This window comes from Siphateles boraxobius, unplaced genomic scaffold (assembly GCF_051911475.1).
Source record: "Siphateles boraxobius isolate OS27281-9 unplaced genomic scaffold, OSU_SipBor_1 7, whole genome shotgun sequence".
Classification (NCBI taxonomy): Eukaryota; Metazoa; Chordata; class Actinopteri; order Cypriniformes; family Leuciscidae; genus Siphateles; species Siphateles boraxobius.
The window spans coordinates 1,062,343-1,090,302 of NW_027509197.1; the positions used below are offsets into that span (position 1 = coordinate 1,062,343).

Below are 27,960 nucleotides of genomic sequence, written 5' to 3' on the forward strand. Positions count from 1 at the left end.
AATAATGAGCAAACCTGCTCCCACAGAGGGCTGGTAACACTTCGCTGCGGAGATCACTCAGTAAAACTCCTGCTCAGGGTTAATAATGTGAAGAGTGACAGAGGAGATTGAGGAAAGAGAGTCTGGATATAAGTAAGATACTGAGTTTCTTTTCTCCATCCTTAGGCAAAACACTTTCACTTACGGTAAAGAGCTTTCTCGAAAAGCTGGCTGAAATCTGCCACAATAAGCTTTTTGAATAAGGTAATGGTGCGTTTTGTAGTGATTGCATTTCGATTAGTGAGTGGCATTAAATGCTGCAGCTGTGTCTCAACATTACATCCAATGGCTGTGAAATTCACAGATAATCCCTGTGAAATGAGCTGGAACATGGAAATTCAGAAGCTTATGCAGTCTAATGAGTGGAATGGCTCAGTCGTGGTTTTTTATCCGTTACAACGAATGATGACCTCGCCACTACTGGACCATGTCTATGAAGGGACTGATCCAATGACACTCCTGTTTTCTTCTTCAGAGAAAACCATAATAACACAGAACACTGCATTCTATGTGTTAATAAACACAACAAATCAACATTTTTAAAGTGAGGGTTTAAAAGTTTATTTGTATTGGTGACAGTGAACGGCAATATTGCACACATACTGCAGGCCATTAAAAATGCACATCTTTTGGCTAGTAAACACTCAGGGCCTTTAATGTAGAGATCTTTAGCTTTACATCTACAGTGCAGACTGAAGTAAGCATATAGCGTACACAAAATATTAGCATAGTTTGTTGATTCAGAAATGTGTTATTGTGTTTGGCCAATGAAACCTAATTACTAATACTACAAAAAGCAGCTAATAAAATACATTTCCCTTTCTGGAATGTTATGTTGCTGTGCTTCTCTCTTAACCAAATTAATACTTAGACTTTATTGTTAGCATTCTTTCTTTTTTTAAGTGTGTTAATTGGTTGTAAACCATTCACTGCACTATGGTTGTAAAATGCTCTGTTATATTGATATCATAACACATACATTTTTTTTAGACTAAGTTAGATACACTATATAGCCAAAGGCACGGATGTTGCGTATGGCAAAGTGGTTTAGTGAGGTTCACGTCTGGGATTTTTGTAGACCAATCAAAGTCTTTGTAAATAAACCATATTTACATGGACCCTGTTTTTGGCACCAACATTTCTCAAGAATGTCATTGTGATGTAGCATTAAAATTTCTTCACTGGAATTACCGGGATAACCAAACCCATTAACCCTTAAATGCATGAATGTTTCGCCAATCATTATTACATATTCGGGTCTTTAGTGACCCGGATCTTTATATCACATTCACACGGATGGGTCGCTAACTGCCGCAATAATATAAACTTTCTTGATATTTTGATGATTACAGAAGAATAAATAAAGCATATCTTGTTAAGTTTTGGAACTTGGAAGGGTTCAATTTGAGCAGATGCTCTTTACCATCATCACTGTCCTCATTTCCCAGTGCATTCAGCATCTGGCTCATCTCAAAAATATTCTCAAAACTATCATTTTCAACATCTTCAAAATCAAACATTTGATCGCTGACAGCTTCTTCAGCAGGTCCACCATCAAGTGACCGTGACACTAATATTTGATTGCGTATTCAGTAAATCGCTGAGCCATTTCAGAATAAAGGTGAATTGCACTTATTGAGTCATCAGAGATTCAACTGTTGCGCAGAAAAAACTTTGGGTTACTATACATTTTTTTATACAAAAAATTAATTCGAAAACAGACATTCACTTATTAATGTATTTTTTCCTTGTTATATTGTTTATAATGAATAAATACTAAAAAGGTGTATGTCTAACTTTAAAAAATGAACGAGGGAGAGGGGAGCGAATGACGTCCCAGGTTCCTAAAGACTCGCGGTTTGCCTTTAAGGTTTAATTAGAATCCACATACTTTTGGCCATATAGTGTAGTGTTACATACATGTAGACTGACAATGATATATCATTTTTGTTCCATGTCTTTGGTTAATAAATTATTTAAATCTCTAATGCACTATTTTAAACCATATAGATAAATATTGTCTCTCAAAATACAAATGAAAATACTTAGGGTATAAATAGAGGAGTAATCTCTATCACACAATTTTTCTTGTGATATAAATAATATCTCATTAAAAATCCCTATTTAATTACCACTATTCAGACATTTCTTACTGTTAAACCATGTTATATAATGTTTGTCACAAACAATCACTATTTGCACAAAGAGTCATAAATTCTAAGAACACAGCGTGTCAATACAGTGCTTTGTACAATGGTACACACTTCAATTAATCGTCATTACATAACAGCTAGGAAATCACAGTATGCATTTGACTGTTTAATGACTTGGATGGTCCAGGTGGCTATTAGATGGTGATATAGTCCAGTGTATTCTAATCCAAAACTCTTATTTTATTGAGAATTTAGACCAGTTCGGGATTTTAAATAAATGTTCCTGGTTCAAACGTTATGCACCATTTCCACAAAAACATTTATTAGATTCATCCCTCAGTTTGTACATAAATGTTGTGTTTAAATGAATGCACTTACAATATAAAAAGTATGTAGGGCAAGACATACAGGTTTTAAAGCACACATTTGAACCTATTATTATCATTTTTGTTAATGTGCTTATCTTAATTATTCTAAACAAAACTGCGTAAAATTTGAGCTGCGAGTTGTCTAAATTGTATTTGTGAGTATATTTTTTAATGCAGTGTGGTATTATGACCCTGATGTAATGCCTTGCTCCTTATATTTCCATGGTAAACGCTGGTGTAAGCACATTTTTTTGTACAAAATGATGGACAAATTATTTCTGAATTCTGTGGTAATCAACCTTGAACATTCCTTGTTGTGCAGTTTATTGTGAGTATAATAGTTCCAGTTAAAAGAAAGAACAGAACACAACAGACAGACAGACAACTGGGAGAAGTGAAGAGGAGAAGGTATATAATGTCATTCTTGTCCTTCATTATGAAATTATAGCTCAAAGAGCTCCTCACCTTAACATTCTGGAATGTTCAATTTCCTAGTGGAACATTCTAGAACATCTGCGAGATTCATTATTTTAGAGCACTTCACTGGTCTAATACTCTGGAATGCAATACTTCAGAATGTCCTCTCCATTTCCTATATTCCTACAGAATCTACTAACGTCTACTGGGTTTCCACCCTGCGCACTCTATAAATCCTGAGCCAGTCTTTCTATCTCGTCTATCAGGAAGTCAATGTCAGACCTAGTTACAGCCGCATTGGAGACGACCATCCTGAAGAAGTTGACCTTCTCACCCTGAGGCTGGTAGCCCACCATTGTTGTCCCACACTCCATCATCATTGCCTTGATTTTGGGGGCAACCTGGATAGAAATCACAAGACGGAAGTTTAATACTTCTACAGTATTATGAATTAATGAATACTTGCATTTTGTAGTACTTGTAATTTTTAGTATTTTGTTGTGTAGTATTATGGTAACCATGCTAAATAAAGTAAATTCTTTGTAGTGAAATATGTAGCGTACCGTAAAAGTTTGGAATAATTACTTTTTTATGTTTTTGAAAGAAGCCTTATGCTCAACAAGGCTGCATTTATTTGATAAAAATTACAGTAAAAACAGCAATATTTGAAATATTATTACAATTTTAAATAAGAGAAGGCTCATGTGACACCGAATACTGGATTAATGGGTGATGAAAATTCAGCTTACATTTTAAAATGTATTGAAATAGAAAATTGTAATAATATTTCACAGTACTGATGTTTTACTGTAATTTTCATGAAACAAATGCATCCCTGGTGAGCAGAAGAGACTTCTTTAAAAAGCATTTAAAAATCGTAATTATTCCAAACTTTTGCCCAGTAGCACACATTTGTATCGTATCAATTCGTGTATATAGGAGTAGGAGTGAGTCTTTGAGTATCATTTCACCTTATGAAGCCGTTGTCTTTTCTCCTCTCCATCTGGCAGGAGTCGCAGGCTTGGAGGAATGTACCAGAAACACACATTGGTGTGCTGGGGCTAAGAAACAGACAGAAAGACAGCACGTAGCATTTAAGATAACGGGACATGTTCTCAGCAGCAGATTCTAGGATTTCAATATTAGGTGGCCCCAAATGAGCGTAGAAAAAAATTATATATTGTTTGAATACCAGGGTAGGCATGATACAAAACAGTAGGTTCTGCACTACCAAATGAGCGTAGAAAAAAAATAATATATTGTTTGAATACTAGAGTAGGCATGATACAATACAGTAGGTTCTGCACTACCTATCAAGTCAATACCTGAATATTGAATTCATTTCTAATCATTTTAACATCCTGAAATTACTACTATAACCAGTAGATGGTAGCAGATGACCACTCATGAGCTCATGTGACATTTAAATTCCCTTTTATAGTTTTTTGCTTTCGGATTTATAATAAAATGAATATTATAACAAATTTGAGCAATTTTATGGCACTGAAGTATGAAGTAACACACTTAATAACACTGAATAACCTGAAGCCTGCCACCGGCTTCATATGAGTTTTAAAGGGGACTGAGGTGATCATGAATTAGTGTACATATTACGGAGTTAATCACAAATTTTTAGGGGGGCTGGTTGGAAATTTAGGGGGGCTAAAGCCCTCCTAAAATGGGCCTAGTGACGCCTCTGCTAAGCAGACATTTGTTTGAAAAAATTATACCTTTGTGAATCATAATAAACACCTAATTTTCTTTGCTACATTCTTTGCTTCTGTGCAATGGGAGTGTTCATTTTCAACATCTCTAAGACCGTCTAAGGTCTGAAATGTATTAGTTTACACAAGCACATGGAAGTAAACACTTTGAGCAAAACAAATGCCATATTAACTATTGTTACATTCTGAAATGTGTCAGAATGCAAGTATGTGCTGCATTCTCAGCATTGCCATGAGGGGCAGTGTAGGGATGTAAACTTCAACAGTCTTCTTCTGTGGTCAGTTTTCTCTTTCAGGGCAACTGCTGTCAGAGCAAAAGTTTGAGGAGAATCTTGCTGAACAAGTTTTTACTGTTAGTTAAACTTGAACCACACGAGCAGTGTGTTATAGGCCCTTACCAGATTGTAGAACATAGAGCAACTCTCTGCTAGTCATAAAGATACAGGGCAGCATTAAAAAGCAATGATATGGCTCAGACTAGTAACAGACACCTTGACTCTGAATAGTAATATAGTATGTTATTATGGACAGTGGTAAACTCTGTTGTGTTTTCACTCACCTCCCCTTGAAACACCATCTCATATCCTTCTCGGTTCTTGATCTTGTGGTAGAGATACTCAGACAGCTCCAAACATCTGTCAATGTGTCTCTCAAAGCCAATAGTGCCCTGTTAAAGACCAAAGATCCATGACACAACAGCTGATATTCTGTCCATTCATCATCCATCTATCTATCCACCCATTCATCTATCTAATCGTTCACTTATCCATCCATCCGAATCTATCTATCGATCCACCCACTAATTCATCCATTATCCATTCAACCGTTCATTCATTCAGCCATCACTCCACCCATTCATCCATCATTCATCCAGCCGTTCACCTATCCATCAAGTCAAGTCACCTTCATTTAACTATCTTTTTAACAAAAAAGATAGTTTCAAAGCAGCTTTACAGTGATAATAGGAAATTAAAGTAACGGAGATTGTTTTGGCTTTACTGCAGCTCTAGAATAAAGTTATTGTCCAGCTAAAGTTAGTTTTTGATTGATTCACTTCCGTTGCAAATATCATTAGTTATTAACTTAGGGGCCGCTAACACGAAACCGTTTCAACCGAAAACAGAATACGTCTATGGGTCTGCGGAATTTGCATGGCGTAACTCCGCCCCACCTCGTGGGTATAAAAGGAGGAAGTCGGCAACATGCAGATATCTTTCTTCGCTGAGGAGCCAAGACTGAGCTCAGGCGATCTCCGCGGTACAGCGGAAAGTGGCAGGCAGACGTAACGTCTCCGTTCCATACTCAGGGAACGAGGGTTACATACGTGATCATAGACGTTCCCTTTCGTTGTCACTCCGAGTTACGTCGGATGACGACGAATGGGGTTACCAGTCTAATCACGCCACCTTCTCAGCTGTCTTCCAGTGCCCTTCGTAATCGAGATCCCTTTCAAGACTGGACGAAGGACTCCATTTATCACAGGAATACCAAGGTACACTGGGAAGCATATCCCAAGCTTAGGGGAAGTATACCATTAATGCCAACCCGGAGGGGGGGGGACTTAGAGAATACGCATATGACCCGAAGGAGGCATATGGAAAACACTGGGGTGTCCAGCCGCAGGTGGAATATTTCAACCCCAGGGGTGGCAAGGTGGCTTGCCAAGGGAAAGACACATGCTCAGAAAGGCTTACAGTGGAAATACACATGTGGGGGTCGCTCAGAGGAGGGACCATGCACACAGGAGGCACCTAGCCGACGTCAGGAGTGCTGGAGGAGCTCAGGGCTTTCGGGGAAGCTCACCTGAGGAGAAAATCGCACGTATCCAGGCCGTGGAGTGGAATGGCGAGCAAGCGAAGACACCTGAGCGGGTCCGGTACTAGCTGGTTGAAGCGAGTACATGAGAGGACACAGGCTCCACTCGGAGATTATAGAATCTGGCGAATGTGTTAGGTGTCGCCCAGCCTGCAGCTCTGCAGATGTCAGATAGCGAGGCGCCATGCGCTAGAGCCCAAGAGGATGCCACACTCCGGGTGGAGTGGGCAGTCACACCAAGGGGGCATGGTCAACCTTGCTGCTGGTATGCCAAAGCAATGGCGTCCACTATCCAGTGAGACAACCTTTGCTTGGAGAGAGCCTTTCCCTTCAGCTTCCCACCATAACAGACAAAAAGCTGGTCTGAGGTCGGAGAGCGCGTACTGGACAGAGCAGTGCCAAGGCTGGTTCTGCCTCCTCCAGGGGCAGCGCTTGCAGGTTCACCACCTGGTCCCGGAAGGGAGTGGTAGGAACCTTGGGCACATATCCAGGCCGGGGTCTCAGGATCACGTGAGAGTAGGCCGGCCCAAATTCCAGGCATGCTTCGTCAACGGAGAATGCGTGCAGGTCCCCTACCCTCTTGATGGAGGCCAATGCAACCAGGAGCGCTGTCTTCATAGACAGGAATTTAAGCTCGACTGATTGCAGGGGCTCAAATGGAGCACTCTTCAGGGCAGTTAGAACCACTGAGAGGTCCCAAGAGGGAACGAGAGGAGGGCGAGGCGGATTTAGTCTCCTCGCTCCTCTCAGGAACCTGATGACCAGGTTGTGCTTCCCCACTGACTTACCTTCGATGAGGTCATGGTGTGCGGCAATGGCGGCAACATAGACCTTCAGGGTGGAGGGAGACAGCCTTCGCTCCAACCCCTGTTGAAGGAAGGAAAGCACAACGCTGATCGAGCATCTCCGGGGGTCTTCTCGGTGAGAAGAGCACCAGCTGACGAAGAGATTCCACTTCAACGGATAGACGTGTCTCGTGGACGACGCCCTAGCAGAAGCGATGGTAGCCACCACCGCTGGTGGTAGGGTACTCAAACCTGCCTCGTCCCATCCAGGAGCCACACCTGGAGGTTCCAGAGATCCCCGTCCCTGAGAAAGAAGGTTCTTCCTCAGAGGGTTCAGCCAGGGAGGTGCAGTTGCGAGGAGTACTAGTTCGGGGAACCAGGTCCGGTTGGGCCAGTAAGGGGCAACCAGAATGACCTGCTCCTCGTCCTCCCTGACCTTGCGCAAGGTCTGCACAAGAAGGCTCACTGGGGGAAACGCATACTTGCGGCCCTGCGGCCAGCTGTGCGCCAGAGCATCCGTGCCGAGCGTGCCCTCGGTCAGGGAATAAAACTGGGCGCAATGGGTCGAGTCGTGAGAGGCAAACAGATCTATCTGTGCGTCCCCGAACTGGTCCCAAATCAGCTGAACCGACTGGGGATGGAGTCGCCATTCTCCAGGGAGTGGCTGAAGCCGTGAGAGCTCGTTGGCTGCACAGTTCAGCGCTCCGGGAATGAAAATGGCTTGAAGCGACCTCAGATGCTTCTGACTCCATAGGAGGAGGTGGCGAGCGAGTTGTGACATACGGGTGAGCGTAGACCACCTTGATGGTTGATGTACGCTACAGTGACGGTATTATCTGAACGGACTAGTACGTGTTAAGCGGTGCAGGGCAAGGCGTACTGCCAACAACTCGAGGCAATTGACATACCATAGCCGCTGGGGTCCTGTCCAGGAGCCCACAGCAGCATGTCCATTGCACATGGCGTACCAGCCCGTGGTGGAGGCATCTATTGAGACAACAACATGCCGGGAAGCTCGTTCCAGGGGGACACCCGCCCTGAGAAAACTGAGGTTCGACCACGGGGTGAAGAACTGACGGCAGGTCGGAGTAACTGGTACTCGGAGCGTGCCGTGTTGCCATGCTGACCTCGGGACTCGGTCGCGAAGCCAAAGCTGAAGCGGTCTCATATGAAGCAATGACCGCGGCTGCAGGTGCCATTTGCCCCAGGAGCCTCTGAAAGAGTTTCAGTGGAACCGCACTCCTGCCCTCGAATTGTCTCAGGCAAGTCAGCAGTGACTGAGCGCTCTCGCTCGTAAGCTGCGCGGACATGCCGACCGAGTCGATGTCCATACCGAGAAAAGAGATCCTCTGCACGGGGCAAAGTTTGCTCTTCTCCCAGTTGACCCGAAGGCCCAGGCGAGCTAGGTGCCGAAGCACTAGGTCCCTGTGTTCGCAAACCTGATCTCGAGAGTGAGCTAGGATCAGCCAGTCGTCGATATAACTCAGGATGCGAACTCCATGTTCCCGAAGGGGAACATGGGCAGCCTCAACGACCTTCGTGAAGATGCGAGGAGACAGGGCTAGCCGAAAGGGAGAACCGCGTACTGGATGCCTGCCCCTCGAAAGCAAACCGAAGGAACGGTCTGTGTCGAGGAAGAATGGAGACATGAAAGTAGGCGTCCTTCAGGTCGATCGCTGCAAACCAATCCTGGGGCCGTATGCATTCGAAAACGCGTTTGGAGGTGAGCATCTTGAACGGCATCCTGTGAAGGGAGCGGTTCAGAATGCGCAAGTCCAGGATTGGCCGTAACCCACCGGTTTTCTTGGGGACAATGAAGTAGGGGCTGTAGAAGCCGGACCTCATCTCGGCTGGAGCAACAGTCTCGATTGCACCCTTCGCCAGCAGGGTGGCAATCTCTGCTCTCATGATAGGGGCATTGCCACCGACCAAAGTGGAGCGGACTCCCCTGAAGCGGGGAGGAGACCGTGCGAACTGAATGGCATAGCCGAGCCTGACGATCCGCGCGATCCAGCGGGATAGACAGGGAAGCTCTAGCCAGGCTCCCAGGAACTGAACCAGCGGGATCATGCGAACCACAGGCATCCCCCCGGAGGGGCAGCGGAGCGGAGTAACTGGCCCAGATGTGGATGGCATAGCGGCCCGGTGTGGGGGCACAGTTAGCAACCACGCCATGGCAGAGGAGGCCAGGGGAGGACCAGGCTGGTCGTCCCGCGGGGGCGTGCTCTGCCAGGGGTCTGGCGACAGAGGGGGACAGGGGCGAAGCGGTCCGTGGACGGAACGCCGTGTCAACCGCCTCTGGGACAGAGGGGGGCAAGGAGAGCACGGCTTGTGGGCGGCGCTCTGTGTCGCCTGATAACTCTGTGAGCTCAGGGAAGAGGGGATTGTTTCTGATTTTGTGGACATCACCAAACCCAGGGAGCGCGGTAACCATCGTTGCCCGGAGAGCAAGGTCGGTCGCGGCGCGCAGCTCATCAAAGAGCCCTGGGTTTGTCCTACCCTCGTGCATGTCTCTGAGCATCTGGGCCTGGTAGACCTGCAGAGTGGCCATAGCATGCAGTGAAGCAGCTGCCTGTCCCGCCGCTCCGTAAGACTTCGCCACCAGGGTCGACGAAAATCTGCAGGCTTTGGATGGGTGTTTAGGCTCGCTCCGAGAAGAAGCACTCTGAGGACATAGTTGCATGGCAACAGAGCATTCAACCGGGGGAAGCCCAGTGTACCCATGGGCAGCTGCCTCATCGAGGGGAGGAAAGGCGGATGAGACCAGCGAGCGGTCCAGAGAAGACAGGGGGGTCTTCCAGGACTTCGAGATCTCATCATGCACATCCGGTAAGAAAGGTATTGGGGTTTTCCGAGGACGAGGGTCGGCGGCCTTACCGAAAAACCAATCGTCCAGCCGCCAGTGCTCGGGACAGGGTGGAGGCCTCAACTCAAGTCCGATGCTCGCGGCTGCCCAGGAAAGCATGGCCGTCATCTCCGGATCAGACTCGAGCACAGCCGTATGCACACCGGAAGGTGGCAGCTGTGACGAGCCCTCACTTCCAGAAGACTCAAACCCACCTAGTGATGCTGCAACAGACATGGCATCTTCCTCTGTAGCTTCAACTGAAACACGTGGGCCACCAGAGGGTAGACCCGCGGGAATCAGCAGTTCACTAGCGGCAACGTCATTAAAGAGGGGGGCTGGGGTCGCTGAAAAATAGTCAGCGCCTTGTTCCAGACTGTAACCCTCAGGTCACCCTGGCCACCAGCCGCAGGACGGAGGGTGGATGAGGGGACTCTCACTCTTGCGAGTTCACGGAGTCTCGACCGTAATGACGCGATGGTCATGTTCCCACAGAGAGAACATGAGTCATCCACGAGCGCTGCTCTAGCATGATCAATGCCCAAACATACTATGCAACGCTCGTGCCCATCAGAGTCCGATACCAATCTGCCGCAACCAGAAGTACACGGGCGAGACATCTTTAAAAAGACGTGCCACTTATAAGCTCTTTTAGTGAGAGAAAACTCTAGTGTTGAAGCACCCGGGGAGAAACGCACTGACTGGCAGACCACTGCAACAGATCAGCAGGAAGCACGCTCTCGCCGTAGATCGCCGTCACACCAACACTCGAGGTACTCGTTTGTGAAGCTGACAATTCAGAGATGGCTTGTGCAGAGAAGAATACACTTGGCTCCGAAGCGAAAACATATCTGCATGTTGCCGGCTTCCAACTTTTATACCCACGAGGTGGGGCGGAGTTACGCCATGCAAATTCCGCAGACCCATGGAATTTCTTTGCCATTGGCTCCTTTTGTAATACTCGAAGTTGATAGGCTTTCTAAGCGAAACCCCATTCGTTGTCATCCGAAGTAACTCGGAGTGACAACGAAAGGGAACCTTTAAGGCATTCTGGCCGCTCATCCGCATGACCATCCATCCCTCCCTCCCTCCCTCCCTCCCTCCCTCAATCCATCCATCCATCCATCCATCCAACCGTTCATCCATCCAACCATCCATACATCATACATCTATCTACCCATTCATTGATCATTCGTTGAACCGTTTATCCATCCATTCATCCATTCATTCATTCATTAATCCATCATCAATCCACTCATTCATCCATCCAGAATCCATTCATTAATCCATACATCCAACTGTTCATCCATACATCCATTCATTAATTCGTTCATTAATCCATCATCAATCCACTCATTCATCCATCCAAGATCCATTCATTAATCCATACATCCAACTGTTCATCCATCCATTCATTCATTAATTAATTAATTAATTCATTCATTAATCCATCATCAATCCACTCATTCATCCATCCAGGATCCAATTATTAATCCATACATCCAACTGTCCATTCATTCATTCATTCATTCATTCATTCATTCATTAATCCATCATCAATCCAATCATTCATCCATCCATCCAGGATCCATTCATTACTCCATACATCCAACTGTTCATCCATACATCCATTTATCCAGCCATCATCCATCCAATCGTTTGTTCATCCATCCACTCATTTGTTCATCAATCCGTTGAAGGGGTGGACTCTGAAATCCAATGCTGCTTCAATGTATATGTAATGAGTGATTATAATCAAGGCATTAATCAAAAATGTTCCTTTAAATATCAAATGAGTTGAATGACTTCTCTAGGCTTATGAGATTTCTTTGTTACAGAAGTTACCACTGTGATTACTAAAATGGTCTTTTCATGTATTCTCTACCGTCTGTATTTGATATCTGAATGCAGTAACAGTGCTTGCTCATTTAGCCCGGCTTCCAGAAATGAAATATGGACTCGTTTTGTGTTTGAGAAAGGTCTTCAACATGTCAATACATACATCTACTTTTCTAGGGTACCCTGACAACTATGGGCACAGGGGTCATTGAAGTCTATAGTTTAAAGGGATAATTTCTTTGTTAAAGCCTTACTGTCCATTTAGATTAAAGTGTTTCTCTCCTTGAGAGAAAGAACATGTTATCTTGATGTTGTGAGAAAACTCTCCCATTTATAGTTAGAGCAGACCAAATCTAACCTTAAAGAAGTTGTGTGTTAGTATTCTTGTTTACAGGTTAAGGAACAAGTGGCATTATTGGAGATTGACTGACTTGTGTTCTTCGACATGTTGGCGCACACACAGTCTTGTGACCTCGGAGGGCCACTCGTACCTAACTCAGGGTCCTGGTGGCAGCCGTACGAGTATGGAGATGTGCTACTGCCTATCAGTCCATGTGTGGAAAATTGCCTTGTTTATCTATTTCTTAGCCAATCAGAATCATTCAACCTGAAGCAATGAAGCAGCGTAGACCTGTGTGTAGGGTATAACTGCTGTGATCTTTGTAACTGTAAGAGGGGCGGCCTATATGAACTCCTTGTGAGTCTTGAAGCTGACTTCTGCTGATGAAACTGCAAACTATCTTCAGTAAAACTTTTCATTAATTTACTATAATTCTGACTCTTGTCAAAAATTGACTGCACTTCTGACTCCGGGTCTTAATTAATCATATCTAGTCCTTGGGTCTTTGACTGTAAATCCCCAAACATCATCGGTCCGTTTGTTTGATTGATTCATGAGTAACACATTATCAGACACTGAGGCTCTGATCTCATGAATGTGCACACACACCTTTGACTTCCACATGAGCCAGAATTTGAAGATGTCAACATGACGGCCACACTGAATGGCCTTGTCCCCCGTGTCATAGGTGACATCATACTGTTTATCCGGCTGAAAGAGATATCCAGCACACATGGAGTTGCAGCCCTGTAGTAGACCCTGTTAAACACACATACACACATGAACACAGTGAGATAGCATGAGCACTTAGCAGGGATGAACATAATCACATGTAAAAATGTCCTGTCAATCGCCCTTTTACTTTCTTGTCTTCGGAACATTTTTGTTTCTAGTCAGTTTTCTTTGTATTCTATCACTGAATTTTACTCCGTTCTATTAGTATTTAGACTTATTCATTCTGCCGCCCCCGTCTCTGTCATTCTCTCATACCTTCTCTCGGACCAGAATGGCGGAGCACTGTAGTGGGACACCCATCATCTTGTGTGGGTTCCATGTGACAGAGTTAGCTCTGCAGAAACAACACTGATCAGAACACTGTGCTGGCACACAGTTTAGTTGGTTGTAGAGACAAGAACATAGTAGAGTATGTACTTAACAGGGGAGTAGCAACCATTATAACATTTAAACATTTCTAAGTCTGGGAATTTCTTTTATTATAATTTAATTTTGTTTGACTGCAGTAGCTGGCTCATAAAACCAAGGACTTTAGGACCAAGCAGAAATCTCTAGCAAATGGTTGAATTGGCAGTGGACGTCTTTTTCTTGTGAAATGAGTACTTTTTATAGTAATAGTATACTTGAAGGAATAGTTCACCCAAATAGGAAAATTATGTCATCATTTACTCACCCTCAAGTTGTTCCAAACATGTATGAATTTCTTTGTTATGTGGAACATAAAATAATATATTTTGAAGAATATTTGTGACCAAACACTTGTGGGGCACCAATGACTTCCATAGTATTTTCTTCCATACTATGGAAGTCAATGGTGCCCCACAACTGTTTGGTTATACTGACATTCTTCAAAATATCTTCTTTTATGCTCAGGAGAAGAAAGAAACTTTGGAACAACTTGAGGGTGAATAAATGATGACACAATTTTCATTTTTGGTTGAACCATCCCTTCAAGTGCAAACTGAATGTAATGTTTTTGGACACTTAATTGCATGTTAATTGTATTTAAATGAAAATGAAGTTTAAAAAAATATTAAATGCAATTAGCATTTGACAAGCTTTTATGGTCAACAAAAATATACTTTAATGTAATTTCTACTATAATTTTATGTCATGTATTTACATATATTTAACTACAAATTTGAAATGAAGTTGCAATCTAGTACATTTTAAATATATTAACCTTAAATGTAAGATTGAATAACAAACTAAAGTAAAAATTTAAACAAGTACTTACATGTACTTTAGTATGTTCGTCAACACATCAAAATAAGGGTACTTCTTTAAAGCATCACAAATGATTATTAAAACATAATTATTTAAAATGTACTATACCATATTAGTGAATATAATATTGTAATATTAATGAAGCAAGCTCATAAGGTTTATAACATGTTTCTCCACTTTTTTGAGATCATCTCAATGCCACTGGTGCATATGTATGATACCTCTCAATGCCGTTAAGCTTGTGTCTATGTTTTCTGGACATCAGCAAACCTCCACCCCACGCTCCCTTAAAAAACACATTCACACCATCAGTTCCAAAAAAAACAAACATATTCACAACATTCAATACGTTTGTTTAAGAAAGTAAAGAAATAATCACAAACGTACATCCACATGAAGCCACAAGTTGTATTTTTCACAGATGTCAGCAATCTCATTGATTGGATCAAAGGCTCCATACACTGTAGATCCAGCTGTGGCATTCACAAACATCGGCACAAACCCCTGGACAGCACACACACACAACAAAGTCATTTCAATAGATAAACCGACATACAAATTCGAAATCAAAGTTGCAATGCTCGAGTTAAATGCATGTTAAAGGTGCAGTGTGTGATTTTTAGCGGCATCTAGTGGTGAGGTTACGAATTGCAACCAACAAAAGTTACAGTGGCCGACAAGAAATTCTTATTCGCTGAACTAAGCTTGCTTCCTTGCACGAAGAGCAACATAGTAGTACGAAATGCGTTTGTCCGTTTCGGGCTACTGTAGAACAAGTCGGCGCATTTCAATGTAAGGGAACCCGCGGTGTGTGAAGATAGAAACTGCTCATTCTAAGGTAATACAAATATAGCAGTTCATTAAGTAAGGTCTTTATACACCACTGAAAACTTCTTTTTCAAGGTAGTGAGGAAACGCGCTCTATAGGCCTGTGTGTTCGCTGTTGGCTACGCTAGAAACATGACGACACAATATGTCGACCTCCATAGAAGGGGGCGCCCGCGGTTATGGAGATATAAATGCTCATAAACTGCTCTCGGTTTACCGCAGTCCGCCGGGTCCAGGCCATATCGGGATCTAATGAAGGACCTGCGCCTGGACACGACGACAACGCAGTCCTGAAGTGTCAACTAGTCTCTCCCCTGTGAACGCCTCCTTCCCTTTACCTCTGTACAGATAAAACGTTGTCGGGATAATTCCGGTTCACGTGGCTACGCGGAAGCGATCAATAATTCTGTATTATAAAATTTTCAAGGCATGTACCTTGGAACCTGTTTCATGGTTTGCATTCTCGAGCCACCAGGCAATGTTTTGTGCAAATGAGGGGCCGGATTGCATTAAGGGTTTTCTGTTTTTTTTTTCTGTTTTCTGTTTCTGTAACTTTAATTTCCTATTATCACTGTAAAACTGCTTTGAAACAATCTATTGTTAAAAGTGCTGTATAAATGAAGGTGACTTGACTTGACAAGTATAGGCTTCCAGAAGTGCGTTGCTGTAAACATGATAATAAAAATCATTGTATGTGTTAAATTAAATGACAGTACATCACAGACACTGTCAGCAGGACTTAACTTGTAATAAACATTCCCACGAATCAGTCGATACCTTATACATTAGTGACACAATGTCAAATGATTATTGCAGTAAGAATAATTATCGCCTCTTAACACGACAAGTAGCGCAAAGAGCTCATTGTCTTTAGTGAGGTGACAGAGAGGTGTATTGAAGAGTGTATTCATGTGAACACTTACCTTCTGTTTGGCGTCAATGATTTTGGCCTCCAGATCGGCCGGAATGACTCTACCTCTAACAAAGAGACACAAATGTAACACAGATTCTCGCTGATGAGAGGATCCACAAACACACAACACAGACACACTTACCTTTCATCTGTTCTCAGCAGGATCAGATTCTCTGTGCCAAAACCCAGCACTGCACTGGCCTTCTTTATGGAGTAGTGACTCTGGGAACAATATAGTAACAGACTTGTAAGTGTATGATATTTCGTGCATTAAATGTATACTTCACCAACAAAAGAAAAGAAAAAGAAAATTCATTCATTCTCCTTCATGTCATGCCAAACTTGTGGGACTTTCATTGTCCTGTGAGACCCAAAAGTAGATCTTCTGCAGAATATCCTGGCGCCTATATTCCATACAATGAAAGTGAATAGAAATGAGGTCTGTCGAGCTCCAAAACTGACAAACACGAGCCATGAAAAGCACCATCCAGCGTAGCTCTCACATCTCATTTGCATTTGCACACATTTAAATATGGTGCAAGATACATCACACCAGGTTGGACATCAATGAGGATCTGTCAAGGAACCGAGAACGTTTGATGTCATTGATATCTTAATGTGTGGACATGAGATGTGAGAGCCCGCGGCAAATGAGCTTCACTGAGAGCGATGGCTACAATTTTGGTCTTTTGATCTCACAAAATGCTAGCTTATGGTTTCAGAAGACTTACAATCAGTGGTTGGGTCAGATTTTCTCATTGTCCTTCATTTTGATGGTGAGAGTCATAAAAAGTCTGTCATAATCTATTATTAATCGTCATTTTAATTTTCATATTTTAATTATACTAAGACATTTAATAGCTTTCTTAATGTTTTCATTCACATTTTCATTTTTAATCATGAATTTACAGGATGAGCATATAAGATAGATTATGAGGTTAGTTATTTATGAAGAGAACAGATTAACAATCGACTGTGCATCATTTTTCATCTTCAACGCCACGCAAAGCAGATTAATGTTTGTTTGTTTTTTCCGCAGTGACAGCCACTAAAACACGACCTTTATGCCTGAACAGTCAAATGCGAACAACACAACATTGCAAAATGCAATTACGAAAAAAATCAAATTTCAACAAAACATGTACAAAATGAACTGAACTAAACTTAATCAACTTTCTGTATCTGCCTGAACTCAAACCTTCCTCCTGGTCCGCACGGTGACTGATAAACTGACCGCTGACTGATAAACGTTGCCTGTGTCCAAAATCGCCCCTATACCCTCATTCACTATCCCTATCACACTACTAACCCTACATTAGTCCACTAATAAAGTTCACTTGAGTGAGACGTCATAGGCGGTGACGTCATAGACCAGGAAGCTATAAAGCACACCAGAAAACAGACCACGACAGCTTCTGAAAAAGCCTGAAGCAAGTCGATCAGGGCATGCAGGAAGTATGGCAGGAGAACGCAGCGTCTCGTTCCCTCTCAGGGAACCAGGGTTACATACGTAACCTGAGACGTTCCCTTTCAAGGGAACTCGAGCTGCGTTGAGACGCGGTGGGAACCCCATACCCACTACGCCATAAGACAAATGCCCGTTCTGTTTGAAGTCCTTGCGCACACTAGAAGCAAGCAACCTAGCCCCGGGAGTGGAGAGGTGTAGGTCATAAAATCTGACAAATGTATGAGGTGAGGACCAGCCTGCCGCATTACAAATATCCTGAAGGGAAATACCCGAAATGAAAGCCTAGAGGCAGCCATACTCCTTGTAGAATGGGCCTGAACAGCCACAGGTGAACGCTGTCCGGTCGCTTCATAAGCAAGTGAGATAGCCTCAACTACCCACTTGCTCATTATCTGTTTAGATGCAGGGCAACCTATCTTAGGTTACCCGAAGCAGACAAATAATTGTTCTGATAAATGCCACTGAGCAGCTCTGTGGACCTAAGCATCCAAAGCCCGGAAAGGGCATAACAGATTTAAGATTTACCTGATCTGGGGTATTAGAGGTGGAGGACAGAAGGCCTGGAGCACAAATGACCCGCACATTTAGTAGGGACCTAGAAATACAACCCGATCTGGGGTGAAGAAATACTACCACACACCAGGTGCAAATCCAAGTACGTGCAGGCCTCAGCCTCATGTACCACGGAGAAGACGAAATTAAGGATCTCTCCTCAGAGATAGCCCAGCAAAGAAACATTCATTACAGAAATCAAGTACTGTACCAACAGGGCAGAAACGAGATTCAGAAGGCGTTCTCTGCACCCACTTGCCTAGCCCAGGCAGAGAACAGCATATTAGTCTTCTCGTGGAGGGAGCTCTAGACTGGAGTATGGTCTCCACGACCTCGGTCGAGAAACCTGAATCTATGAGCTGGGCCCCCTCAGAGGCCGAGCCCACAGTATCCAAAACTCCAGAGCTCCCAGGAGCAAAGATATCGGGAAAAGCGTATAGGTGTAGCGCAACCACACCTATTACATTACATCCAGTCCAAGCGGAGCTGGATGCGTGAGGGAGAACCACAAGGGCAATGCATTGTACAAGCGATGCGAAAGGTCGACTTGTAGTTTGACCGAAGTTCTCCCTAAGAAGCTCCACCACCTCGGGGTGAAGTCTCCATTCCCCGGGCCACAGCCCCTGCCTCAACAGGATATCTGCTCTGATATACGAGACCATCAGTGTGTTGTCTGGACCCTTCGCCGACCAACCACTAATGATTGCCCCCGACTTGTGAGGGAAACATCCGTCGATAGCATTATGCGTCGACAAGAAGCCCCCAACACTGGGCCTGGGCGAGGAACCAAGGTTCTTCCACATGACCGAGGCACGAAGGCATAGCCGCGTGACCTTGATCATGCGAAAACGGATTTCCCCTCGGAGAAAACCCCTTGGTTCCGAGCCAACACTGCAGGGGTCTCATGTACAGAAGGCCAAAAGTATCTACGTTGGACGCAACTGCCATGAGCCCCAGCCAAAGACCTTTCACCGAGCGGCCACTCATGACCGCCCCCCATCCTGTGAGGGAAGCATCCGTCGATAGCGTGACGCGTCGACAAGAAGCACTGGGCCCTGGGCCCTGGGCGAGGAACCAGGGTTTCTACCACATGTCCGAGGCATAGCCGCGTGACCTTGATCATGCGAAAACGGATTTCCCCTCGGAGAAAACCCCTTGGTCCCGAGCCACCACTGCAGGGGTCTCATGTACAGAAGGCCAAAAGTAACTACGTTAGACGCAACTACCATGAGCCCCAACAGTCTCAGAGACTGTTTGCAGTGAGTGACTGACCTAGTTTTACATTCTTTACGGCTGTGAGAATCGCAGAAATACGTGCAGGAGACAGACGTGCTTGCATTGTTGTCGAATCCCATAATACACCTAGAAAGTGGTCCTCTGAGCTGGGAGGAGTACACTCTTTCTGGTGTTGAGCCGCAACCCCAACGTCCTTATGTGGGACAGAACGACATCTCGATGTTGAACTGCCAAAAGCTCGGACTGAGCTAAAATCAACCAATCGTCGATATAATTTAATACGCGAATGCCCTGGAATCTCAGAGGAGCCAGAGCTGCATCCACGCATATTGTAAAAGGTGTGGGGTGATAACCTAGGCCGAATGGAAGAACCCGATACTGGTATGCTTCGCCCCTGAAAGCAAACCTCAGGAACCTCCTGTGATGAGGATGGAAGATAAGTAAGCGTCCTTTAAGTCTATTGTGACAAACCAGTCCTCGGACTGAATCTGTGACACAATCATATTTAGCGTAAGCATACTTTGAACTTAAGATTCTGAAACCTGCTGTTTAATTGACGCAGGTCTAGAGTAGGACGCAACCCCTCATCCTCTTTCGGAACAATGAAGTAATGGCAGTAAAACCCTGACTGTCTGCCGGGAGGAGGAACCCCTTCTACAGCTCCTTTTGCAGAAGTGTCAGTACTTCCTGCTCCATAACCAAAGCCTGCTCGGGGTCCACCACAGTGGGGAGGACCCCTAGAAATCTGGGCGGACAAGAACCGAATTCTGAACCCTTTTTTATAGTGTGCAGGACCCACCGAGAAATATGTGGCAGTAGTTTCCACGCTGCCAGAAATTCTACTAGGGGAACCAGTCTCTCAAGACTGGCCTCTGGATTTGGTTGAACAGTCACTACGGTGCCCTGAAGCGGCGAACCGGCAGGGAACAACCGAACTGACCGTTCTACGACCCTCCTCGGAGGATCGTATGGGGACGCTGACACCTCGGTGCCCTGAACGGCGAACCGGCAGGGAACAACCGAACTGGCAGCGCTGCGACCCTCCTCAGAGAGTCGCACCCCAGAGGGCGCCGAGGAGAAACGATTTCTCAAAACCGTCCCTGCCCCGGAGGAGCCCTCAGAAGCTTTATTAGAGATGACGACAGTCCTCAGATCATGCTTCCCTTTAAATAACTTAATTCCAACAACCCTCCTCGGAGGATCATTGGAAAAAGCAGGCACCTCGGCACCCTGAAACGGCGAACCGGCAGGGAAACCGAACTGACTGCTCTACGACCCCCCTCGGAGGATCGTTTGGGGACACTGACACCTTGGTGTCCTGAACGGCGAACCGGCAGGAAAACCGAACTGGCAGCGCTGCGACCCTCCTCAGAGAGTCGCACCCCAGAGGGCGCCGAGGAGAAACGATTTTCTCAAAACCATCCCTACCCCGGAGGGGACCACCCTTTAGAAGCCTGATAGCCTCGGCGTCAGGGCTTCCTATTGTCCAAGCTTTTTTAGAGATAAAATAGTCCTCAGATCTTGCATATCTCTAACTGGCTAGACAGATATAATTTTATCTTATTTTTCTTTATTTTTAAATCAGAAAAACGTATATATATATATATATATATATATATATATATATATATATATATATATATATATATATATAAATATATCACTCCGTGGCCACCAGCAGGAAAACAACCGAACTGGCCGTGCTGCGACCCTACTCAGAGAGTCGCCACCCAGAGGACGCAGAGGAGAAACGATTTCTCGAAACCGTCCCTTCCCAGTATAGTTTATCTGTTTTTGCACGACGCAATTCTCGAATAGCGTCAGTGCTGTTTTCTTACAACCTCACATTCATCCATGTCTTTATAATTTACCCACCAGCGTTGCCTAATAAAAAAATTTATTTAGATGGCTGGTGGGTAACGTCGGGGTTAAAAATGATGACGCCGACTCGGGAGAGAGAAAGCTAGCAAGCGTCTCTTTAACCCGAGGCACTGTCATACCATGATACTTAATACCCATAGCATTACTATAGTTAGACGTTGGGCATTAAACACATAAAATAGAAACCGACTTATTCCACGATCTCGACACCTCAGTGTGGTGTGGAGATAGGGAAAAAACGGCAGTCCCCGACGAGGAGGCTGAGATACAGAGTTTTTCTGTTTTTAGATTTATTTCATCTAATAAACTCTTTTTATTTTCACTCTCATAATGTTCAGCTGGCCAGAAAATATTTAACTAGCAACAGCACTAGATAAACCTCCTTTTAAAGCTCCTCTTTATTCAACAGAGTTATGAGCTGACTTATTTATTCATTTATTGAAAACTCAAACATCTGCCCTTTCTTAATATCTTAATTTGTTTTGTTCTCTTTTTCTAAACAAAACACTAACGCTACCAATTCCTCTGAACTGGAAATCGCCAGCACTGGATCTGGCAGGTGAAAGCTGAGATAGGGCGGGGCCCGTCCCAACCCCCGCTGTCAGATCCGTTTGCGAACCCCAAAATGCGAGTCGCCGCCGTGCATCGGCAACAGCGGGACCCGCGCGGGGAGCGCGAACCGAACCGTCCTCCTCGAAGAACGCCCGGCGGGAGCGGAGCGTCCTCACGGACAGCTTCTCGCAATGCTCACAGTCAGCCCCCTCGAGAACTGACTGTGGCATGCTCCACTCCCAAATAGTAACAAAAAGCTGATGTGTGTGTCCCCACCCGTGATATAACGTGGGCAGGGAACAACACAAAAGCTGCTTGCTCTCTTTTGCCATAATATATATATATATTGCAACTTGACAGACAACAATAAATATGACAAGGACAGAATACACAGATCGCTTGCTGAAGGCAACAGAAGCTGTCGCGGTCTGTTTTCTGGTGTGCTTTATAGCTTCCTGGTCTATGCCTGGTCTAGCTTCCTTGAAAGGGAACTGTGTATAAACCTTAATTAAACAATTGAAGAATCAATTAAAAATAAATGTATAGCTGTATTATATTACGCTGTAGCCACATTGGACCGGTGGTTTGTAAAATGTGAGGATGATTTATCTGTGGGCGCCATCTTCGGCGCACAACTCTCAAAGGGCATTATGGGTATTCTCTAGCATTGAGCGCATAGAAATGTAGAAGTAGAAACCACATTCGACCACTCCAGACACGCCGATGTGCCGCCACTCACAGTAAGAATAAATGATGCCACAACATTGCGCAGCTACTGGTTGTGAAACCTCCGAGATATATATTCCCGAAGACTAACCTTTCACAGGTGAGAATGTTTTGGTTTGTGTTTTTATATTTATATTTTAACTATGGTAACTTTTTAATGCCTTGTTAGCTGACGCCTTCGTCTTGTTGTATTGTGTTCGTTTAATAAAATCATCTGCTAAACTCTATTGAAGATATAGATATTCATTCATGTGTCTGACTACAGTTGCAGACGCTCTGTCAACTTGATCTCGAGTGTTCATGGACCGTTCCAATATGGCGGACAGTTTAAGTGTAACGGCCCATCGAAACAGCCGCTAATGAGGCATCTATGTATATATATGGTGGAGCGTACATCGGTTGTACACTTGTTATTGCGGTGCATTGTGGGATTGAATGAGTGCACTCGATAACGTCCACTATGGTTTCGGACACCACTACAAATGGCTGTCCCCTCAAATAGTGCCCTATTTAAGGGTATAGGGGGCGATTTTGGAAGCACCCGTTGTCTGACGTTTGTCCTTCATCCTCCACCGCATCCGCATCAGTCCCTAATTTTTCACCGCTTTTATCAAAAAACATTACAACTCTTCGGCCGTTTGAACTGAGATCAGAGACAAGATAATAGCTCATTAATATGCACACTCACCACCAACTGGACAGGGGTGGGAATTACCTTTACAAGTTACAATAGATCACCCTCAGTGTAATCTGTCAAAATGAATGACGGCCTTCTGATTTGTCCGTCAATGCTAAAAAAAGTTTAATCAATGACTGAAAATATTTGGTTAACACAACCACTGCTTACAATAAATGGCACAAGTTGAATGGACTACTTTTATAGTACTTTATGGTGCTTATCTTATCAGTTTTGGAGCTCACTGCTTCATCATGGAATAGAAAATCCAGGATATTCTGCAAAACCTTTAGGCTCTCAAACCCACAATAATTTCATCAGTCAGTAAAGACAGTGTGTGTTCTGCACATCAACACTGTGGTGTTAAGTGAAATTTAATCTATTAAATCAAAATAGTTTCTTTTAACTTAGACTTTGAAGATAGTTTTATAGCTTTTAGGTTTTTGATAAACTGAACAAAACGACTTCACCGGAAATCACTATTTTCGATTAGACCAATATAAAACTGCAATAAATGACACGGTTGTTCCCCTTGTTTCAGTGCACACGCATTTAACTACACACAGAGATAGAGAGACAAAAGGGGAGAGAGGAGAGAGAGACAGTGACCTACATGTTCTGAGGTGAACAGCACCAGTCTGGGAACCGCTGCCATGCCTTTGATTTTAACCTCAGGATAGTGTTTATACCGCGCCACCATCACGCTGTACATGTTTGAGATCGCTCCTCCTGCAAGAACAAACATTTTGCTTCATTTAACTGATGAGTAGGTCTGTAATTCACATTGTGTACGTATAATCTCAACAACAGACGGACACATTTACATGTGTCTTAAACAAATTGAATAACATGATTTAGTCGATATTATCATAATGATTCTGTGACTGAATTTTATTTGGTCAAATTTAAATGTGTGCATGCATGCGTTTATAATTGTCTGCAAAAATGTAGACGGGCTCCTCCATCCAGTCTCGGCTTCTCATAAGGTTTTTTCCTTTTCATATTTCATTCAAAAAAATATTTAGGCATAAATTTAAGATTCATGTATTTGAATTGCATATCAAATTGACACAGTTTTAACAATTTAATTTAATTTGTGTTTTTAAACAATTTGCATAATTACTTTATCAAAAAAATAAACAAAAATTTAAACAGTGCCACGGTTTGCTAACAGGAATAATTTTTGGTTTGTTTGTAAATCTGTGAACCCACCAAACGTGCCGCACAAGTGCTGAAAAGTGAAGCCAAAGCCCCTCGATCGCCCCCTGGTGGCTGGTCCCAGTATAGGTCATAAAGCCCGCCTCCCCATGAAGTCTAATGGACACGATGGAAACTAAACAATCAAATTACACTTCAAATAAATTTTAGTTTTTATCTATGGTAGATAGAAACTATGGTAGTTTTTATCATGCTGATTTAAGTTTAAGTGTTCGTTTTAAAAAAAAAAAAGTTTGGTCTTAGTTAGTTATTTGATGCTATATAATCGGGAATGTGACGTCATGTTTGACAGCTGTGATTGACAGCTTCTCTAAACAAAGTAGTCACTGAGGCACCATCTGACTTTTTTTGGATTTTCGGGAGGAGACTGGAGCTTCAACTTTAATTTCTACATGTCCATAACTGTTTATTTCACACAGTAAATGTTGTAGTGGTGAGGGCAGGACCTTGATATATCGGCTTTACTTCCTGCTCACTACTGCGCAGAAGCAGGTCCCAAATCTGCGCAAGATGTCAGCGCCATATTAGGATTTTGGCGGCTTCACTCTTCACCAATGGAAGAGAGTGAAGAGGGCGTCGTCCATCTATTTTTACAGTCTATGGCACCCACCAGTTGTTGAGAGGAAAACATCAGCCATTGATGTATTAAAAAAATTACCCTTTAAAGGTACACTATGTAATATTTTGTCCTCTAGCGGGATAGAAAAAAAATCTGCAAGCATTTTGCGGAAGAACATTGTTTTGGTTGTGCTTCTGCTCTGTGTGACTGTGCGGATGAATATGACCCTTCACAATAGATAATGCTTTACAATGAAGTCTGTTAGAGAGCCACAATTTACCTATTCAATAAAATACCTTACACACGTGTTGAGCAATAAAAACGCCATCATCTTTGTGTCACTTTTTACAACATTTCAAATCCCGCAGTTCTCACCATGTCGGAAAAGCCAAGCCAATGTTGATTCTTGTTTTATTACGAGATCGGTTTTCTTTTTGCCTGCAGACTCTCCTCTGTTCTGCATTTGTTTAAAAAGGGTGATTCCCCGGAGGATCAAGATTTAGCTTTTCTATGTCAACCTTTCTTGCCAGAGCAGCTTTTCTCTATTTACGGATATGACAAGACACACACAGGCGAGTGACGCATGTACGCAATTTCGAGTGAAAACCATATCGACAGGTCTAAAATATATAATGAATCAGGGTAAGACAAACCATTTTGGAAAAATATGTATTGATGACTTATTTCAATTTTGTTAAATTGGAAAAAAAAAAGAAATTACAAAGTTAATTTAGCAAATCCTTTAATCTAGAATCTTAATTTTTCTGTGGATTAAAAGGCCATACCTGGTGAGAAAATTCCATCGCCTTCTCCATTTGGCCAGCCAATAATCTCTCGCATTTTCTTCAGGGTGAGCTGTTCCATCAGTACAAACACTGGTGCAATCTCATATGTGAACCTGTAAACAGACACGCACACACACACACACACACACACACAAACACACACAAACACACACACACACACCTCATTTCTACTGGTCCCACGTTAATGAGTGCCTTGACAGCAGGAGGTAATTCACTAACTGTACTGTATTTATGTAAGTCTGTTCAATCCATCACATAATCATTCTGAGGCATCTTCAGCCTTTTAGCACCAGTCAATAATCCTCCACGGTGATTAGTAATGATGAGCAGCTCATTAGTACATGCAAATGTCAAGTGCTCATGTAGTTCTGTCTAATCAATATAAACAGTACTGACATATAATTTACTGACAGCAGGAACATGTGCAAACATGAAAGGTGGAGTCATCTACTAGGGGAGACCGGGGCAAGTTGTCACATGGGGAAACTGACACAAGCATGTGTCTCATGCTGCCTTCAAGTGTTTTATGGAATTATCATAAATACTAGTTTCCTAGTTAAAAAATTGGACTTCTCAAGCCAAAATTTTAATGCGATGATGCGTAATCACGACTTCAGAAGTAGGAAGTAGGACATTTTCGATAGCACGTGAAGGCAGCATTAGTAACATTGAGGTTTAGTGTCAAAAGGTTTAGTGTCATTTTTTTGTGCCATCTTTTTGGTATTATCTCCATATTAAATTTTGTTTTTGTAAAAGCTGTTTTAAAGGTAGATTATATATGTCAACATTCACGCATTAACGCAGCTTGAACAGACTTTCGTGCTTTAACGGACAAAAACAAAATGATGTCAAAACTCCCGTTTTGTCGAGTATCCTCAAAAGCACAATCTTAAATGAGCTAAAAAGTGTTAAATGAGTTGTGAGAAAATGGTATGTGTGTCAGAACCGCGTCATGCGTGTCTTAAAGTGACAGCAGCCTAATAAACCTGCTGCTGTCTGTCATTAATGTTAATCAAAGAACAATAGGCGTTTCTCAATAAACAAGTAAGCAAAGTTCGGATTTGAGTCCTTGGTAATTCGGACCTGCCAGTAATTCTACAAATGGAACAGCAGTGTTCTTGATAGCGTCACTCAGCTCTTTCTGACTACTCCGGTTTCCTAATTTTAGGTATATAACAATAAAACTAAATATGTTATAAAACACCGCTCTGCCTCTTTTCGTTTCTTTTAAAAAAAACATATAAATAGTCACACAGATGTGGTTCAGGCAACACCTACATTGATTATATTCACTGTAGCATGTATATTTATAATAAAAATGAAATATAAAAAACAACCCTGTCTCATTTTGTTTACATTTTAAAAATATTAAATATATTAATATGTTGTTCAGGCAATATGTGCATATGTACTCTGATTATCTTCACAGTAATACAATTATATATGTCATAAAAAACAACCCTGTTTTTTTGTTGTTAAATGCCAGTTTTAATGATCAATAATAGGCAGTACAAAAGTATAAGTAAAAGGTATAAGATTCTTATACAATAAGAAATAAAGCAAACAATTCAGTCAAACGTACAATTTCAGCGCTCTTGTAGGCTACAACGGTAAAGTTAAATAGCCTAAATATATAAAGTTATGAAACTTCACTTTGCCCTCAGCCAAAGCGATTTGCCAGGGAACAAATGATAGATTCATGAGCCCAAAGATCGCCTGTTAGATATACACAAGACAAATTATGTCTCATGTTTAAGCACTACAGAGACATCAGAGCCAGTGGCAAATGTCAGAAGGACCAGCCGAGGAAAGGCTGTTCTCGGCGGGCTAAATGAGCGACTGGATCTCACAACTCCAAAAACATCAGTTCAATTTTACAAATAGGTGCTATCTTTATAAATAATCCCGTGATTTTTAAACAGAGTTTTAAACAACTACATTCTCACCTGAAACACTCTTAAAACTACATTTCGCAAAACATTAACAGCAGTATTTTTAAATTACGTGGGTTTTCCCCTTTGCTATTGACACTTGCTGGTTGGTGCGAGATGCATTCTGGGATACATGGCTCATGGCTGTCTCAAGCCCGCACAAGTCACCTCTCGATGCATCCTCGGTAAAAGGGGCGGATCAAGAACACATCCGGGGATTTGAACTGGACTTGGCTAGATGTGAACTTTGAATTGGAACAGTTCTTAGGCAGCGACCATTTTTTTACAGTCTATGGCAGCGACTGATGATTTTCAGTAACACAAGAA

At 43.2% G+C, this 27,960-nt stretch overlaps 1 protein-coding gene across 2 annotated transcripts in view; it reads right to left on the reverse strand.

Annotated features, from left to right (window-relative positions):
* Positions 1-575: 575 nt before the first annotated feature.
* gad1a (glutamate decarboxylase 1a) overlaps positions 576-27,960 on the reverse strand; it is a 38,799-nt gene continuing 11,414 nt past the window's right edge. For both annotated transcript variants that reach the window (XM_077215103.1, XM_077215102.1), the window contains exons 7-17: positions 25,682-25,794; positions 23,733-23,848; positions 16,171-16,250; positions 16,039-16,093; positions 14,675-14,791; positions 14,509-14,573; positions 13,316-13,394; positions 12,935-13,084; positions 5,261-5,368; positions 3,949-4,038; positions 576-3,378 (exon numbers count right to left, since the gene is read on the reverse strand). In XM_077215103.1, coding sequence (XP_077071218.1) covers positions 3,205-3,378; positions 3,949-4,038; positions 5,261-5,368; positions 12,935-13,084; positions 13,316-13,394; positions 14,509-14,573; positions 14,675-14,791; positions 16,039-16,093; positions 16,171-16,250; positions 23,733-23,848; positions 25,682-25,794 — 1,147 coding nt within the window. In that variant the 3' untranslated portion in view covers positions 576-3,204. The remainder of the gene's footprint in view (positions 3,379-3,948; positions 4,039-5,260; positions 5,369-12,934; positions 13,085-13,315; positions 13,395-14,508; positions 14,574-14,674; positions 14,792-16,038; positions 16,094-16,170; positions 16,251-23,732; positions 23,849-25,681; positions 25,795-27,960) is intronic.